At 41.1% G+C, this 13,228-nt stretch overlaps 1 protein-coding gene across 8 annotated transcripts in view; it reads right to left on the bottom strand.

Moving 5' to 3' along the window:
* ABHD2 (abhydrolase domain containing 2, acylglycerol lipase) overlaps nucleotides 1-13,228 on the bottom strand; it is a 37,529-nt gene that overhangs the window by 6,383 nt on the left and 17,918 nt on the right. For 4 of the 8 annotated variants that reach the window (XM_087877772.1, XM_060694818.2, XM_034424663.3 and 1 more), the window contains 4 exons: nucleotides 7,950-8,125; nucleotides 4,656-4,823; nucleotides 3,257-3,440; nucleotides 1,913-2,005 (listed from right to left, as the gene is read on the bottom strand). In XM_087877772.1, the coding sequence (XP_087733898.1) occupies nucleotides 1,913-2,005; nucleotides 3,257-3,440; nucleotides 4,656-4,823; nucleotides 7,950-8,125 (621 nt within the window). The remainder of the gene's footprint in view (nucleotides 1-1,912; nucleotides 2,006-3,256; nucleotides 3,441-4,655; nucleotides 4,824-7,949; nucleotides 8,126-13,228) is intronic. The other 4 variants (XM_087877771.1, XM_087877773.1, XM_087877774.1 and 1 more) reach the window with 1 other exon arrangement.

Here is a 13,228-nt window from a genome sequence, read left to right as displayed (position 1 = left end):
CTAGTTGAAACTGCCATTCAACTGTTAAAAAGATTTCTGGCCAGACATTTTAAGATGGGTTGCTTCGCAGTATTCCTCTAAAGATAAAAAACCCCATATGCTTCCCTCAATTTTATTGAGTAGCAGCAAGAATAAAAATGCAATTTCAAAACTGTAATAAAAAAAAGAAGAAGAAAGAAACATAGTCACTGAGTTTTACATGCATTTAACAAAATCAAATCTATAAATGAAACCAACTGAACTTTGTCTGATAAGTTTTGGAATAGGGAAAAATGAATGTGGTTGAGGATGCCTTTTTTAAAAAAAAGATAAGTTTCATTTTACTATGCAAAGCTTTATTGAAAACGTATTAATTTTTTTCAAAGGCAACAACGGGTTGTAGACATTTTATAGAGGACATCTTGTGATACAAATAATAAGGCATCAGGCTAGACTTATAGATAGCCTCAGTGTGTTTCCCCGCGATCAATTACTACACAGTGACAGAGATACGGCTGTGCTGATCAATCAAATAATTCACTTGGAATAGTTACTTCAATTTATGTTGTTCGCCAGAGAAATCTGGCATGATATATTAGAGCATAGAGACCATTAGCGATCCTGACTGTGAAGGAAATAAAGAGCTGGGAACAAAAGGAGGACTGTGGGCCATATGTGTGAGCTTTGTTCTCTGTACTTGTAGAGCACAAAACATTTGGGGAAATTTGGCTTCGGGGGTTGCACGACAGCACAAAAGATCTATTATGGAGACAAAATGTTTTTGGCAGATTAACAAGATATCCTTCAGATTGGCGAAGGATTGCTTGTGCTTAAGACTGGGAACTCTTTTAAAAAAAGGGAAGATTAAAATATCTCGCAGTTGTCAAAATGTTTGGATATCTGGGACAAATTAAGTAGATTCAATACTCTGTAAACCATAAGAGACTCTTAATGCCCTAAAGATTTTCCTTCCCCCCTCCCTGCCCCCCCCTCCCCGTTACTTGCCATGAAAGCCTTGAGGAAGAATTACTGCAGCAATTACAATTATTAGTATTCCATACAGGTTGCTGATCTAAAAATATGCCAAAAGTATTTTTTTTTTTTAAAAAAAAAATCTATTTTCCAGTCTCCGGTCATAACAGACCATTTCTTAAGCTAAATGCCCTAGTTTTCATCCAGATGAAGCTAGTGAATAATCTATCCAACCTGATTACTGTACTTTTTGGAGTATAAGACGCATTTTCCCCCCCCTAAAAAGAGGGTGGAAATCAGTGATGGGTTGCTACCAGTTCGCCCCTGATCGAGTGAACAGGTAGCGGCGGCAACGGGAGGCTTCGCCCGCACACCCGGACGTTTCTGCACATGCGCAGAAGTGTCGCGCCCGTGGGGAAACTGGTAGCGACGGGTTTTGAAACCCGCCCCTGGTGGAAATGTTGGTATGTCTTATACACCGAATACAGCCATTTTTGGCCTCCCGAAACTCTGCCCCGCGCGTCCCGTTTTTGCCCAAAACAGGCCTGGTTTTTTTTGCAAAAACAGGGCCTGCAGAGTGCTCCTGGGGGCTGGGGAGGACAAAACTATGACGTGTGGGGGGTTTGGGAGGCCAAAAACGGGCCTGTTTTCCCCGAAAACATTTTTGCCCTCCCCAGCCCCCAGGAGCAGTCTGCAGGCCTCCCAAACCTTCTGCAGGCCCTGTTTTTACAAAAATAGGGACGCACAGAGGGTTTGGGAGGCCTGCAGAGTGCTCCTGGGGGCTGGGGAGGGCAAAACCCTTTTTTTTCCTTGTTTACCTCTTCAAAATCTTGGTGCGTCTTATACTCCGGTGCGTCTTATAGTCCGAAAAATCCGGTAACTTAGTTTGGGGCAGTAAAAACTGCAATCCACCCAACACGAGCATGTGGTACATTGAGACTCGTTGAGAGCAAAACTGTACCTGTGAGACAGGATGATTTTCTTCAGGTTGTCTGCCATGAGGAAATTGTAAAATCTCCGGCACTGATCCCACTGCATGAAGGTTTCCTGTGCCCTAACAAGGATAGAGGGGGAAATAAGTAAATAAAAGCAATTAATAAAAGTTATTGTTACAGGTTACAGTGACAAGAGGCTAACTTGCAACATTGCTCTTTAATTTTTTTTCCTGGGGGGCCACCAATACAAGTAGTCCTCGTCTTATGACTGGTCGCTTAGCGACCATTTGAAGTTACGACTTACCTGAAAAAGGGGAGGTACGACCTGATTCTGAAGTTATGACTGTCACCCTCCCCCCACGATCATGTGACTGCACCTCCGACACTCAGCAACATGCCTGCACTGATGGCCATTTGTAGCATCCTGCAATCACATGACCATGTTTCGGCACAGTTCTGCTGAAAATTGGCCCTTCTGGTTTGGGGCAAAACCAGGCCCTAGTGAACAATGCGGTGATCCTTTAACAACTAGGGAAGTGTTTCTCAACCTTGGCAACTTTAAGGTGAGTGGACTTCAACTCCCAGAATTCCTTGCTGGCTGGGAAATTCTGAGAGTTGAAGTCCACCCATTGTAAAGATGCTAAGTTTGAGAAACACTGAACTAGAGCATTTGTTTTATGACTGTGTTTGCTTAACGATAGCTGCAAAAAAAAAAGATTTATGACTGAAACAACATGCAACCGTAATGGGCAATCTCCCTTAGAGTCGTATGTTGAGGATTAACGGTAGCTCCAACAATTTAGGCAATGGCACACAGAAGTGCTATTAAAAAGTCAACCATTAGAGGGAACAAAACCCTCAAAAACAGGAATGGGAAGCTGCCAACAATTTGCAAAAGAAAAATTCACGAAAAGAGTGAATGGTCCTATCTTGTCTCAATGGGGTCATTTCTAAAATTGATTGAATGATCAGACTATGCAAAAGATGGCACATATGTACATATAGATAAACCCAGAATTCTCACTAAATGCTAAAAATTCTGAAAGCTTTGGAAAGCCACTATTTTAAGAAAATAGCAAGCAGAGGTATAATATTTCAAATATTTTTCGCACTGCTTTTTTTCTTTCATAAATTTCTAACTGCAGGACCACCAGGGTTTCAGATCTGTCTATGTGAAGAACAAAGAGCTGAAATGTTGCCTTCTATTGTCATAATTTCCGAAAAAACAGTATCTTGAAAAAGGACCAGAAAGAGGTAGTAGGTTGAGTACAAGCTATGTAGAAATGGTTTACTTCCCCTACACTCAGCAAAAACACAGCAACCATACTCACTTCCTGCTCTACCACAACAAAGTTCATAAGTCAACTTACCTCAATGCGCTATACCCCTGACACACACTGACACAACAGAGCACCCGGTCCTGGTTAGTATGAGACTCCCCAAGGTATTTGCACACTATATTTCCACCCAGGCTAAAGCCAACAACAACAAGGTTGGACTGAGGATATGTCTTCTTGATGTAGGTCACCATAGCAGAAAATTCCCAGGTGCAACCTATGAAACAGTGAAGACAAAGACATGATGGTTGAGGAATTCTGGGAATTGAAATCCATAAGTCTTAAAGTTGCCAAGTCCCAAACGGAACTATAATTTCCCATGTTTCTTCAAGACTTCTAAACATTAAAACAATAATCTAATCATAGTTAAGAAATGATGAACATTTTAAGAACCTTAAAACAAGAAACGGAGGATAATAACATGTAGTGAAAACCAGATACTATGAATAATGATAGTATTCTATTCTTAAGGACTTGTCATTGCAGTACAGAGTTTTCAAGCGTCAAATCTGAGTATAGTTAAATAAAGCATAGGAGAAATACAAGATAGAGCATTACAGTAACATTTTGATTGCTCAATAACACTCCAGAATAATCTCCTGAGGCTACAGACTATAATTATTATTATTTTTTAAAAGTGTTGCCAAAGGCTTACACTAGAGATTTGAAATTCTCACCATAAACAACAGGAATACAAGGAATGGCAGGAGCCAACAAGATTTCAAGGAGGGTTTTAAGGAGTATCAGCCGGTGCTACTCTCCAAAAGTACTGTAGTTGAAAAAAACTGTCTTACTCCCATTTCTGGCACTATAATCTAAGTCAAGCTAAAGAAACGGATACTACAGCATTGCATGTATATTCCTAGGAGAAAACAGTGCTCTCTGTCTTTTCTCTTCATGCAGATAGAAATATACACATCAGTGGTGGTATTTACCGGTTCTATCCGGTTCGGGCAAACTGGTAGCAGCAGCTGCGGGAGGCTCCGCCCACCTGCCCGGACGTCATCACGTCTCGTTTTTTTACCCTCTGCACATGCATTGAAGGCCCTATGCATGCACGGAGGTGGCGTGTGCGAGCAAAATAAGCGCACACGCACGCATGCACACATTTGCGAACCGGTAGCGAAGGTGAGTACTACCCGATGCACATGTTGAAAAAGGTCTTTTTTTCACTGAATTACCCATCTGTCATATTTTCTTCCCTTAGAATGATTTAACAACATGCTTATGTTTTCTAACAGACCACAATCCTGGTTTGGGTTCACATGATCAGGCATAACCAAGCAAAGCTCATTAGGGCTTACTGTAAAAGTGTGAGCTGAGCCGTTTGAAAGTTTATTGATCAAATCAGACCCACCTTTGGCACTAGGAACACAGGCAAGCTAGGAACTAACACTAACAGGAGAAGATGGAAGAGTGAGCCAACATTTACCATAAGTGAACATGCGTGGCGAAGTCAGTTCAATACTTGGGAGGGCCCCAAGGTGATTTAACACAGCACATCGGTAGCCTTTCTTTTGAGCATAGTCGACAAAGGTTCTGATGTACTGCTTTTCACTGTGGTTAGCTATTCCAGGGCAGATGACCATTGTGATATCTTCTGGAGAATAAAAACATCAGAGAAGTTGGACAGGGAAGATGCAAAATGACATTTCGTTCGCTAATTTTTAGTCTATGGAGACTAATTTTGGAACAAAGCAATTTTTACATTCTCTCACTCTCTCTCTCTCTCTCTCTCACACACACACACTTTTGCTAAGAATGTGGTAATTTATTATGCTACAGTACAACACAGAGAGGGGAAACATGACATCCATTATGCAACTTCAGTTTGTTTACCCAAGCTCTTTATAAAATGACCGAGAATTTATTTGGACAAGTTACGGTAAGCATCGCTGAAAAACAACTTCTCCAATTCGCAGTCACGGACTAAGACAACTTCTCTAAATGGGACTAGCTGTTAAAAATATATATATATATTTTTTTTTAAAAAAAAAATTTCCGCAAGCAGCAGCAACCATGGGAAAATAAAAGCACGCATGCGCACACGCCCCTATAAAGTTTGTCCTCCTCTTTTCCTCAGAAAGGCTTTCAAAACCAGTTTTCCTAACTGGATGCCTGTCAAATGTGAACTATAACTTTAAGCTGTCAGTCACTGGCTCTGTTAGCACAGAATTCTCCCATTATACCTGAGAAGCTTCAAATTTGAGGTGGTGGTTTTAAAACAGCTCAGGATAAGCTGCAGAGATAAGCTTCTTCCACCTGGACCTCTTATGAGGAATGGCGGTATTACTTACACCTCATGGCATTTCCCCCCTTCTCAAGACAATTCTTGACGAGAAGGAAAAGGAAGATTGGATGAGAAGGGATTTGTTTTTTTGGTCTGTATTTTTCACTCCTGTGTGACAAATGGAAAGTGAGGTATCCTTTGGGGGAAGATCAAATAAATACTTTCTAAGCAATAATTAAGCTACGGTTAGGAGCGCAGTGCTACCTATTTAAAGCATCTTGCTGTTCCAAGGTTTTGCTGCAGTGGGGAAACAATAACTAGCCACGTGTTATTCTGGCAAAAGGAATACACCGGGGAGGAGAATATCTTTGACATTTGGTAGAAGTTTCCAATACACCTGGATGCTTCAAACCCAGTGGAGCGCTTTCCCTTCAAATGGACAACTTCTAGTATATGATTAGGGTGGATTCTCTCAAGCAAACAAAACAGGTTTCAGATTTAATTAAGCTCCTTAACACTGCATTCACTTTTGGTCGCCACGATGTAAAAAAGATGTGGAGATTCTAGAAAGAGTGCAGGGAAGAGCAACCAAGATGATTAGGGGACTGGAGGCTAAAACATATGAAGAACGGTTGCAGGAACTGGGTATGTCTAGTTTGATGAAAAGGACTAGGGGAGACATGATAGCAGTGTTCCAATATCTCAGGGGCTGCCACAAAGAAGAGGGAGTCAAGCTATTCTCCAAAGCACCTGAGGGCAGGACAAGAAGCAATGGATGGAAACTAATCAAGGAGAGAAGCAACTTAGAACTAAGGAGAAATTTCCTGACAGTGAGAACAATTAATCAGTGGAACAACTTGCCTCCAGAAGTTGGGAATGCCCCAACACTGGAAGTTTTTAAGATATTGTCTGAAGTAGTGTAGGGTTTCCTGCCTAAGCAGGGGGTTGGACTAGAAGACCTCCAAAGTCCCTTCCAACTCTGTTATTCTATTCTATTCCTTTCACCCAGGGAGGGGAAAATCCCAGCCTTTACAGTTTATGTAACAGACCTTAATCTCAAGCATTATTGATTGATTGACTGATTGTGATTGATTGATACAGTGTTTTCCCAAAAATAAGATCCTGTCTTATATTTTTTTGAACCCTGAAATAAGTGCTTGGCCTTATTTTCGGGGGAGGTCTTATTATTTTGGGCCCCGTGGAGCAAGATGGGGCTCCTCTTGCCATCTTACCTGATTTCCACCTCTGTCTCCCTAACCCTAACCCGAGGAAATGGTGGGGATCAGCTGTGCATGTGCTTAAATATTTTCGGGGAGGGCTTATTTTCGGGGAGGGCTTATTTTAGTGAATGCGCTCAAAAGCCCGATTGGGCTTATTATCCAGGGAGGTCTTATTTTCGGGGAAACAGGGTAGCTAGTCCTCAAGTTACAACCACCATTGAGCCCAAATTTTCTTTTGCTAAGCGAGACATTTGTTAAGTGAGTTTTGCTCTCATTTTATGACCTTTCTTGCCACATCTATTAAGGGAATCCCTGCAGCTGATAAATTAGTAACTAGGTTGTTCAGTAAATCTGGCTTCCCCACTGACTGTGCTTGCCAAAAAGTTGCAAAAGGTAATTTACATGACCCCGGGATACAGCAACGGTTGTAAATATGAACCAGTTGCCGAGCGTCTGGATTTTGATTATTTATACGAAGGTTATAAGTGTGAAAAATTGGCGGTTGTGACACATATTTTGAGTGATAGGGACTCCAACTGGCGCAGAGTGCGGCCGCGCGGGTGGTAATGGGAGCGACATGGCATTCCCATGTAACACCTCCGGGTGCCGTTGGCCAAACAATGTCGACTGGCGGCCCCTAGGGGGAGAGCCTTCTCTGTGGGGGCACCTACTATCTGGAACGAACTGCCCCCGGAGATACGGAGGATCCCAGATCTGCGCACCTTCCGCCGCGCTCTTAAGACCTTTTTATTCCACCAGGCGGGCCTGGCCTAATCTTTTCCCTCTTTTTAATTATGCAAATTTTAATTGGTTTTTAAATGATTGGGGTGTTTTAATCTGTCTGGGCCAAATTGTTTAATTCGATTTTATTTTATTTTTAAATTGTGTATATATGTATTTTTACTGTTTGGCTGTTCACGGCCCTGAGTCCTTCGGGAGTAGGGCGGTATATAAATCAAATAAAGTAAGTAAGTAAGTAAGTTTGACATTCTACCCCTAAAGTAGAAAATCAAAGCCATGAAGCAATGCCTCTCATCTGACGGCTATAAAAATAATCTCTCTGTGTATACACCACATAGGCAGATCTCTGGTCAGAGGTTCAAAAGTCAGCCCCTGCCCCTCCCCCCCAAACTGAAAGCTGAAACTCAGACCAGAATTATGGCCCCAATAAATCTCCAGCCTCTCTATTGGGAGTAAATGTTGCCTAGCCAGATATTTTCTGCAAATATTTACTCAAACTTCCGGGTCAAGTAAGAATAGATAGAGGCAGGCTAACCTTTGCTGCTGTTTTCAGTTAGAGGCTCGAAGAGGTCAAAAGTTGCTGTGGCACCGTCTGCCATGGTGAGGTACTTGCGAAGCCCGTAAGGATGCGGTGAACTTACTCTCCCCATCTTCCCGTAAAGGGCAGTCTGGATGTGCCCGCTCTTTCCCCAGATCAAGGGTGGAATGTACCTAAAGAGAAAATGGAAATGCATGCATTGAAATACATGCAAACGTGTGCTTTTGCTTTCAGACACATCTTTAATTTATAGTGCAAATACTTCAGTGGTGGGTTTCAAATTTTTTTACTACCGGTTCTGTGGGTGTGGCTTGGTGGGCGTGGCAGGGGAAGGATACTGTAAAATCTCCATTCCCACCCCACTCCAGGGGAAGGATACTATAAAATCTCCATTCCCTCCCCACTCCAGGGGAAGGTTACTGCAAAATCCCCATTTCCTCTCAATCAGCTGGGACTTGGGAGACAGAGAATAGATGGGGGCGGGGCCAGCCAGAATTTTTACTACCGGTTCTCCAAACTACTCAAAATTTCCGCTCCCGGTTCTCCAGAACTGGTCAGAACCTGCTGAAACCCACCTCTGAAATACTTATATATATAAAAAAAAAAAAAAAGGGGGGGGGGGAACCCCATACATAAAAAATGCTTAGAAAGTGAAAAAAAAATATGAGGAAAAACCAAAGTACAATATATCATTGTAATAATAAAGGGTTACAATTCCATATAGGTTATCCATAAAAGCAATGTAAATCAATAAATAAATATAGATCTTTAATTTATTAGCAGGCTGTCTTGGACACAAATGTTTACCTTTACAAAAACAACATAAACAAATAAAGATAGATCTTTTATTAGCAGGCCAGCTTGGACACAAATGTTTACCTAAGTTAATGTACAATCTAGATAAGTCTAAATGAATAGCAGAGGTCACCATTAAGAGCCAAAGGGACAACAGATGGCAAGTCTGATATATCGGGTATAATTTAGTGACCTCTGAAAAAACACTTCCCAAAGCAGCACCCTTTTAAGAGAGCAAACAACATATATATTAGACTCATCACGAAAGTGCCATAAAGGGTGCTAAAGCAGATGGCCTTTTATCTTAATTTTATGGTTTTAGATATACTAAAGGGGAAACGGTAAGGAAGAGGAAATGAAGAGGTTAAAAGTGGACGGACACTGCTTTCAACACCACCATCATCTTGCCAGAAAACACCTGGCTAGTATTTCCAAACTATCGAACAGGACAAGCACATTCTTTTAAGAGGCTGATCATCCAGAAATATATATATAAGAATGGCCCTGCTGATCAAGCCAGGAGCCATTTAAGTCCAACATTTTGTGGTCGTAAGTCGAGGACTACCAGTAATGTTCTGTCAAATATTTAAACAGAGAAACAGCTAGTCCAGCATTGCTCAGGAACCTGAGTACAGCTTGTAAAGTAATTAGCATCCTCATTATGGAGAGTAAAAGCTGAAATACTTGTTACAGAAATGGCTTGAAACATTGTTATAGAAATAGGAAGCAAAGGGCTGAGGTTGTAACTTTTTTTTGTTGTTGTCATCTATTGCCGGAAATCCCTTTTCTTCTTCCTTTCTTTCGCTCCTGCACGAGTCAAAAAGAGGGCTGTGAAAATATTTACAGACCTCTCGCATCCTGGACATAAACTGTTTCAACTCCTACCCTCAAAACGACGCTATAGAGCACTGAACAGCAGAACAACTAGACACAAGGACAGTTTTTTCCCATCGCCATCACTCTGCTAAACAAATAATTTCCTCAACACTGTCAAACTATTCACTAAGTCTGTATGACTATTTTTATTAATCTTCTCATCGTTCCTATCACCCATCTCCTCCCACTTATGACTGTATGACTGTAACTTTGCTGCTTGTAACCTTACAATTTATATTCCTAGTATGATTTGATTGCTTATTTGTACCCTATGACTATCATTTAAGTATTGTACCTTATGATCCTGGATGAATGTGTCTTCTCTTTTTATGTACGCTGAGAGCATATGCACCAAAGACAAATTCCTTGTGTGTCCAATCACACTTGGCCAATAAAGAATTCTATTCTATTCTATTCTTCCTGGCAAATAGATGGGGAAGAAATGGAGGTAGTGACAGATTTTATTTTCCTGGGCTCCAAGAGCACCGCAGATGGGGACTACAGCCAAGAAATTAAAAGACGCTTGCTCCTGGGGAGGAAAGCTATGGCAAAGCTAGACAGAATGCTAAAAAGCAGAGACATCACCCTGCCAACAAAAGTGCGTATAGTCAAGGCGATGGTTTTCCCAGTTGCAATGTATGGCTGGGAAAGTTGGACCATAAGAAAGGGTGAGCGCCAAAGAATTGTGGCCTTTGAACAAGGTGCTGGAGAAGACTCCTGTGAGTCCCTTGGACTGCAAGGCAATCCTCTGGTCAGTCCTAGAAGAGATCAACCCTGACTGCTCTTTAGAAGGCCGGATCCTAAGGATGAAACTCAAATACTTTGGCCACCTAGTGAGAAGGAAGGACTCATTGGAGAAGAGCCTAATGCTGGGAACGATTGAGGGCAAAAGAAGAAGAGGATGATAGAGAATGAGGATGGTAGAGGACAGGAAGGCCTGGAGGAACGTTGTCCATTGGGCCACGATGAGTCAGACACGACTTCGCAACTAACAACGACAACAATCTATTCTATCTTCTATCTATCTTTCTTTTGTTTCTATTTGTGTTTTATATCACGATAAACTTTAGCAAGTTTAGCAAAATAGATGAAAGGGGAATAAAAGTGGAAACGGTTGGAATGGAGAAATGCTCAGTTCTGAGGAGCGGGGGTAACAGAGTGGCATATATACAAAAAGGAGTGAAAACAGCCTGCAGAGGACACTCATGAACGAAAAGGAGGAAAAAAGGCAGACACTTATCCAAGGAATTTGTGATGTCATGGAATTTCTGACTGTAATAAAGTTAAGGCAGTGGGACCTCTAGGATTGTAATCCTATCCGGTTTGTTGGTAGAGACATTCACACATCTTTTACGTTCCATGCAGTGTTTTACTCTGACCAGCAGTACATGCATGAGGGGTTATCCACAGAGTTATTAAATGCTCGAACTGGAAATTAAAGGGTGGGGTTTTTTTTTAGCAGTTTGGCCACCTCCCTTTCACCTCCCTAAGTTCTTTCAGAAATGAGATGTATTAAAAAGTGACAAACAGAACGCGCTTGAAATCTTTGTGATTAATAACTCAGGAATGTGGCGTTTAAAACGCTGATGAAAATATTCCAAAAGTCTTGTCTTATTTGTCAACGAAATACAAACCCATCAAGCTTCAGCGACACAATTCTTTTCCTCTCACCACAATCCACTGGAACATTTCTTTTGGACCCCCTATAGCTTTTGATATAAAAAGCAATAACTACTGGTATATAATATTACTGTTGACTTGGGTATTGTAAATGGTGGCATTGTTTTACATTAATTCTATTTTTAGAGGAGTGATGTTACTAGTAGTTCATCGCTCTGTTCCTCTGGACTCCGTTTTATCCATCAGTTTATTTAACACACACACACACACACACACACACACACACACACACACACACACACACACACAGAGTAGTGGCCAAAATTGTGGAAACATTTTGGGAAAAGTGTATTTTCTAAAACTAGCTAATAACACCACTTTATTTTTGGAGTAGTACCCTAAAATTATATATCAATGGAAAGATCATTTAATCAAGAATGTAATGCAATAACTTTTATGAAGGATTTGCTATTAGAATAGCAGGTACAGTATAAAGAAGAAAAGTGAAACACGTAGAAAAAACAAGATACACAAAAATGATCACCATAGAAAAAAAGAGATACAAAAATTCTCACCATGTCAGTTAATACTTGGGTAACCTTTAGCATGAATTACTGTCTTCCTTACAATGTCTTCCCATGGAGTGAACCACGTCTTTTAGTTCTGCAGCTGTTATAATGTGAAACCAAGATTGGATGATTGCGTCTATTAACTGGGTTTTATTGCTAGTCGCTTCTGATGAACAAGTTTCTTTAGTCGGCTCCCTAGATTTTCAATTGGGTTAAGGTCTGGGCTATTCCCAGGCCATTCCAGCAGTGGAATAGGATTATCTTGAAACTCCCCCCCCCCAAAAAAGTGGTGTTATTAGCCATCAAACCTCAAAAATACACTTTTCCCAAAAGATTTCCACAATTTTGGCCACTACTGTATATATAACAGCTGAGAACAGGACAAGAGTTGTCCCTAAAATGCAAATTACACTCAGCTCAAAGGTTTTCCTTTTCATCTAACCCAAATGAGCCAACAGGCATTTGGAATAAGTCCTCCAGCACAGAATAAGAGTGAATGAGAATTAATTCACTGAAGGAAGTTCTTGCCATTTGGCTTGCATGGCCAGATAGGTGCCCAGCTTGTGGTGAAGAACAGGCTGCACACTAGAAAATCAGGTGCGAAAGTGAATGGTGCCCTTGAATCTGCTACTGCTGCTAGATATGTAAGTGTCCTCTATGACAAAGTACTTTTTTTATCAGTTGATATGCCAATAGTGACCCCCACCTAAAAAAGGAAGAGCTGGGTTACAGCTATCATGCGGTATAAACTTTCAGTTGGATTACTGCAATGTGTTGGAGGTAAAAAATACTTTTGGAGACTGGGAAGCATTTGGAGTTACTTCAAACCAAAGCCATCAAGCGCTGCTATTTTTGCCAGATGCACTGGCTTTCAGCCCGTTTCCAATTCAAAGTGCTATGTTGAATTTAAATGAAATTCCCGCCGTATATATTTGCTGATCAAGTTGTTTCTCTGCTATGTGCCACGATTATGGAATAGTCTTCCAAGGAGACATACAGTAGTAAAAGAGGCTTTTTACGCCAAAGCACCTGAGGGCAGGAAAAGAAGCAATGGATGGAGAATAATCAAGGAGAGAAGCAACCTAGAACTAAAGAGAAAATTCCTGAGAACAATTAATCCGTGGAACAACTTGCCTCCAGAAGTTGTGAATGCTCCAACACTGGAAGTTTTTAAGAAGATAGCCATTTGTCTGAAATGGTATAGGGTTTCCTGCCTAAAAGGGAGGTTGGACTAGAAGACCTCCAAGGTCCCTTCCAACTCTGCTATTCTATTCTATTCTACTGAACAAGCTGTAATTTGTTAGTTTAGCACACTAAGCTTTATAACATGGTTTACCAACCGCAATGAGTGGGTCCATATAGTACTGCTAAGCCAAAACTAAATAATTTGCATTATGGCTTAGTTCAATATATAAG

Source organism: Pantherophis guttatus, chromosome 13 (assembly GCF_059756535.1).
Source record: "Pantherophis guttatus breed Tessera chromosome 13, ASM5975653v1, whole genome shotgun sequence".
Classification (NCBI taxonomy): domain Eukaryota; kingdom Metazoa; phylum Chordata; class Lepidosauria; order Squamata; family Colubridae; genus Pantherophis; species Pantherophis guttatus.
Note: the sequence above shows the minus strand (reverse complement) of the source record. Positions and strands in the feature narration are given on the sequence as shown.